We start from the raw sequence: 6,000 nt of genomic DNA on the forward strand, positions 1-6,000 counted from the left end.
CATCGAGCTTGACCTGCCTGCAAACAAAATAAGCTTCTTCCCAAAATTTCAGCGCCATATCTCCATGTTTGTGGATGCTAGAGTGATCACCACAGACGGACGAACATGAATATATCGACTCAGAATTTTACCGTGAAAAAGAATATATATACTATAGGGTCGCAAATTATTATTTTAATGCGTTACAAACGAAAAAGCAAACTTAATATACCCTCCATAGTATGGTGGAGGGTATAAAAAATGGTTTACTGAAGGACAAGTCTTGCTGAAAGTATTTTTCAAAATGTCCATGAATATAAATCTTAAGGTCCACTAGACCATACGTCGGCTGTGAAAATCGAGCTTCCACATTTTGACTTTCAGTTTTTTTCTTGGGTTCATATTTGACTTTTTTAAAAGTATTGGTACTGTCTCTAGTTAAAGTTCTCTTAACATATTACTTCGAAAAACCTTCGTTTTCATTGTCAAAAAGTGTAAAATGTAGAAAATTCAAAACGGAATAAAATATAATAAAAATATGAAGTGTGTTGAAATTGAAAATAAATTCCACCTCAAATATTCTAAAAATATGACTTCAATTTTTTAGCTTATTTTTCAACTTCTAGTGACCATAACATAACTAGAAATTCAATTCGACGTCCCATTGTTAAAATAATTAGTTAGTAGGGTTTTTGTAAGTAGGTACGACTACCAAACGTACTATAAAAACCCATTAGTTTGGGAGGATTTTTTTCTGGTTATGGACACTTTCTTCCTATAGAAGACCAAGCGCTCTTCGGTTAAAACCTTCTTATGGTCTATTTTCAGTTTTATTCGCTCTAAGCCTTTGTATGGAAGGGCATTAATTACACTCTTTGAAAATTATAACACGATCGAAAGCTTGGCTTTCATTGAAAACAAATAATAAAAATAAAACATTTCGAATATTTTTATATACAAAACTTATTTATTTAATGATTTCAAGTTGTATTTCTAATATAATCCTCTTCGCCATGAGATTTTTTTGCTTTTGGCACAGTTAATCACTTGATTTATGGCTTTGGTGGATGAGTTCTAATGTATTCCATGGCTCTCAAAACGTGAGCTGGAATTGGTGGTGGAGTGGGAAGCCATTCACTTTCTGGATGATAACCATTTTCATCGGCGGTATACTGGACCTTAACATGCTCTCCCTCGGGTGTGTCATATTCGTAGAATCCAATCATGTTGCCATTTGCATCGCCTTTGGCCGCCTGGCGGCTGTGCTCCAATTGCCAATTGTTTTCAAAACCATCGGGACGGACATCGTTAAGATAAGTTTGGGCAACTAGCTCATCGGCGGCAACCATGGCCAAGAGGGTGGCAAGGACAATCTAAGGAAGATAATTTTTGGTAGATGTTAGAACAGTAACATTTTTCCAAGTATATTTCCAGGAATTGCTGCAATTAATATCAGAACTTACCCACTTGAACATTTTGAAAAAATTGTTTGCTGCTTTGGTTTCTTTGTTTGTTTGAAACTGTTCGAAATGCTACAGTAGCGTGGCTTTTAAAGAAATTCTCTGCAGTGCCAGTACTTTTACCAAATGCCAAGGAAACAAGTTTTGGTTTTGGTTTTTTAGTGGCTAATTATAATTTCTTTTGTAGCATATTTTGAAATGTATGATCTTGGCAATTATTCTAGAGTAAGAAATTTGATTCATAGCGGTACCATTTCAGAGTTGTTGGTTTATAAAATATTATTTAATTTAATAATTTATGTGTTAATATGACATAGAAAATATCGTTAAGGCATTAAAAAATATAGAGCAGAAATAGCTGTTAGAAAATGTGCCGTTAGCTTGTATTTCCGTCTGCTTTAAAAGCACCCCTTAGTCCAGAAAATTTGTCAGTTCTAGTCATAGTTCCAATCAACTATACAACCAACTATCTCCAAAATGTTCAAATTCGTAAGTTGAATCAGTTAAATTTTTTCCAAATCATCTTCACATAAAAAAAATTAAAATATTCTACGCTTTAGCTCCTCATTGCCGTCACCGCCCTTGTGGCCATTGTTGCCGCCGATGAACTAGTTGCACAAACGTATCTTAACGATGTCCGTGCCGATGGTTTTGAAAACAATTGGCAATTGGAGCACAGCCGCCAGGCGGCCAAAGGCGATGCAAATGGCAACATGATTGGATTCTATGAATATGACACCCCCGAAGGGGAACATGTTAGGGTCCACTATACCGCCGATGAAAATGGTTATCATCCAGAAAGTGAATGGCTTCCCACTCCACCACCAATTCCAGCTCACGTTTTGAGAGCCATGGAATACATTAGAACTCATCCACCAAAACCATAATAAAGTGATTAATTAACAATGCTTTTGGATTATATTGAAAATACCAATTGAAATAATTAAATAAATAAGTTTTGAATATAGAAATACTCGAATTGTTGTATGTTTTTATTTATTCTCAATGAAACCTAAGGTTTGGAACGAATTACATTATGCGAAGAGTGCTTACAGCAAATAAAGCTGAAACCCGATCATACGAAAGCCATGTGATCTAGAAGAGGGACGCTTGGTCGCTCGCTACTGGATGGACGTGTCTATAAGAATGTCGGGAGAACTTCGATAAAAAGACTTTGTTGTTTCCTAAAGAAATAACGTGTCTATATGAATGAGAAGATCGTGTGGCCTACTATATGAAGAACTTGTCAATAAGAATACCAGGTGGACTTCGATAAGAAGAGCGTGTGGTCTCCTGAGTAAGGAGATACATCTTGAAGGCTATTAAATGTACATGAGCTCCACTAGACCATGGACGTCTATGGTGAAAATCGAGCCTACACATTGCGACTTGCAGTTTCTTCATTTTTATACCCTACACCACTATGTGGAAAGGGTATTATAAGTTTGTTTTGGTAAAAATTCATGTAACACCGCGAAATATTCGTCGGAGACCCCCAATGTGGTATACCAATCTTCATATCTCGGCGAGATAAAGCGATTTTGAGATGTGTGTCCGTCCGTCCGTCCGTGTGTCCGTCTGTCCATTATAAATTGTAATCAAACTCTAGACCGCAATTATGGACCGATCGTCACGAAATTTTGTATGGAGGTCGGTTTCACATCAGAATAGATCGCTATTTTAATTGGTGATGATCGTGAAATATTTAGCGGGTGAAATGGACCAAAAACATAATTTTTATCCGATTTTGTAGATGCTCTGTAGGTCGCAATAATAGTCAGATCGCCTCGAAATTTTAAATAAGGTAAGAGTATATGACAAATAAGAAGCTTGCAATTTGATATGGCTATCAGATAATATTTAGAGGGTTAAATGGACCACAACTTTTGTGTGAAAATTGTGAACATTTTTAATATAAAGCTTATATCTTTATTCCTAGAAGAGACATTCCGGGCAAGTAAGCTATACTTGGAAGAAGAACGATAGACCTTTCTATTGATGTCAATTGTGTTGGTATACATGATAAGATAACAGAGTTACAGCCTAATATACCCTGTTATTTGTTTGTAGTGTAATGATAAACACGCTAGAGGTCGCAATTATAGCTCAATAATCACGAAATTTTGCACGAGGTTATGAGTAAGGTAGAGGAAGATGCTTACAATTTTGGATGATGATCTGATATTATTTAGCGGGTGAAATGGGCCATTACTTTTGTATGAAAAACACAAAAAAAAATATTGTTGGTCTATATTTTATTACCTGGAGGGCTTGTACCGGCAAAGTAGGCTACATATGAAAATAGAACTACTAACCTTCCCCCTGATGAAAATTGCAATAAAGTGTCTGCTAGATAACGGGTCTACTGCTTAATATATAATGTGTTTTGTGTAGAGAACCACATTTTCCCATTCCCAGTTGTTGCATTAGCCTCAATAAATATATTTTTTCTCATGATGGAATCTCTCAAATAAAACGCTTGCCTTTTGCCCAATTATAATTTAAATGCAAGCGTTTTATTTGAGAGATTCCATCATGAGAAAAAAATATATTTATTGAGGCTAAGCGACAAATTATTTTCTAGTTTTTAGTGCATTTATAAATAAAACACTGAAACTTAATTTTTTTAAATTATTTTTTATTTTTAACTTTTTAGTAAATACATTTTTTTGACCACTGAGAACAAAATTATAGTCAATTTAGGCCGCAAATTTAGATAAAAACTTTAAAATGTCTGAAATCGTGTAGTACCGTTATATAAAGGCTAAACCAAAACCTGGACTTATGTCCATAATTTCTGGTGAGGAAGTTTCTGTACCATTGAGAACTCCAAATGCCAAGTAACAGCCAATTCTGCCTAAAAATGAAGATAAAATCCTTAAAACACTTGAAATCGGGTGGTACTGCTATATGGGGGCTATACCAAAACCTGGTCCTATGTCAACAATTTTTGGTGGAGAAGTGTCTGTACCATTGGGGACTCCAAACGCCAAGTTACAGCCAATTCGGCCTAAAAATGAAGATAAAATTTTTAAAACACTAGAAATCGGGCCGTACCACTATATGGGGGCTATACCAAAACCTAGACCTATGTCCAAAATTTTGGTGGGGAAGTTTCAGTACGATTGGGAACCCCAAATGCTAAATTACAGCCTATTTGGGTTGAAAATGAAGATAAAATCCTTCAAACACTTGAAATCAGGTGGTACCTATGTCCATCATTTTTAATGAGGAAGTTTCTGTACGGTCCAAAATTTGGCCTTCGTAATATTTTGTACAATCTTAGTTTAAGTTAGAAGATAAGTCATATCGGTCAAATCTTTCAAGTGCCTCCCCCACAAAAGTTCAAAAATGTTGGGAAAAATTGGGCGCACAACCCTTGAAGGGAGTGACCGTTTTGGTCCATACTTTACACATCCTAATATATCTACCAGATATAGATCAGGTTCGAATATGGACTATATTTGTCCACTCCCTCGGGTACCTCCCACACAAGATTTCGGATAAGTTCACTTTAAGACCTACTCTCGAATCACTTTGATTTTTGTTGAAGCAACTTGCATTCGGTGCCTAAATTACGACGGCAAAAGTTTTTTAGGGGCAGGTCCATACTTCTTGAGAAAACAGCTCGAAAGGTGTAAAAAACCCTATGGCAGCATATGTAATGGCTGGAGAGCACGATAAATCTCGAACTGATCAATTGATCTATCTCCGTAGATTAAAGTTTCGATTCACATAGGCTGATGGTATAACTCCGTCGCACAGTGGGGAAAAATGCAGATCTAGCGTGCAGAAAATAAAATAAGATAATGATAAGAATAGCTTTAGATTGACAATTTTACTCCATTTATTGATACAATTGGCCTATTTGTATTATTTATATATATATTTTTTTGATCTAACTCCCATAGGGCAGTACCTCCCGATTTATGTAATTTTGATGATTTTAGCCGCATTATCCAACCGAAATGGCTGAAATTTGGCATTTGGTCTTCGTTGGGGGTATAAAATATTCCGACAGAGAATTGTTGGTACAGGCCCACTTTTTTAAATAGGCCGCATTGGAAGGTACCTCCCGATTTTGGTAATTTTGAAGATTTTAGCCGCTTTATCCAACTGAAATGGCTAAAATTTGGCATTTAGTCTTCGTTGGGGGTATAAAATATTCCAACAGAGAATTGTAGGTACAGGTCCACTTTTTTAAATAGGCCCTATTGGAAGGTACCCCCCGATTTCGGTAATCTTGAAGATTTTAGCCGTGTTATCCAACTGAAATGGCTTAAATTTGGCATTTAGTCTTCGTTGGGGGTATAAAACATTCCAACAGAGAATTGTCGGTACAGCTCAATTTTCTGATATAGAACGATTTTCGGTATTTTAAAAAATTCACCCACATCATCGCACCGAAATGGCTGAATACTGATTTGAATATACATAATTTATGGTGGAGGGTGTAATAAGAGTTCAAAATCACCCCATTCTGCACTTTTTGGTAATAAAAACTTGTATTTAACTGTTTGGAGACGCATCTCTGCATTAATTTTCCTACTTCCACCCGTAT

At 36.0% G+C, this 6,000-nt stretch overlaps 2 protein-coding genes across 2 annotated transcripts; one reads left to right on the forward strand and one right to left on the reverse strand.

Annotated features, from left to right (window-relative positions):
- Positions 1-998: 998 nt before the first annotated feature.
- On the reverse strand, positions 999-1,454 carry LOC141386889 (larval cuticle protein 4-like). Its single transcript, XM_073955790.1, has 2 exons — positions 1,443-1,454; positions 999-1,352 (listed from the first exon to the last, which is right to left on the reverse strand). Exons 1-2 carry the CDS (start codon positions 1,452-1,454, stop codon positions 1,032-1,034), a joined length of 333 nt encoding a protein of 110 aa, XP_073811891.1. The 3' UTR covers positions 999-1,031.
- A 462-nt stretch (positions 1,455-1,916) lies between these two features.
- Positions 1,917-2,326, forward strand: LOC141386890 (larval cuticle protein 4-like). Its single transcript, XM_073955791.1, has 2 exons — positions 1,917-1,928; positions 2,000-2,326. The coding sequence occupies exons 1-2, from the start codon at positions 1,917-1,919 to the stop codon at positions 2,324-2,326; spliced, it is 339 nt and encodes a 112-aa protein (XP_073811892.1).
- Positions 2,327-6,000: the final 3,674 nt, after the last annotated feature.

Source organism: Musca autumnalis, unplaced genomic scaffold (assembly GCF_047663935.1).
Source record: "Musca autumnalis isolate F117 unplaced genomic scaffold, ASM4766393v1 scaffold_5, whole genome shotgun sequence".
Classification (NCBI taxonomy): domain Eukaryota; kingdom Metazoa; phylum Arthropoda; class Insecta; order Diptera; family Muscidae; genus Musca; species Musca autumnalis.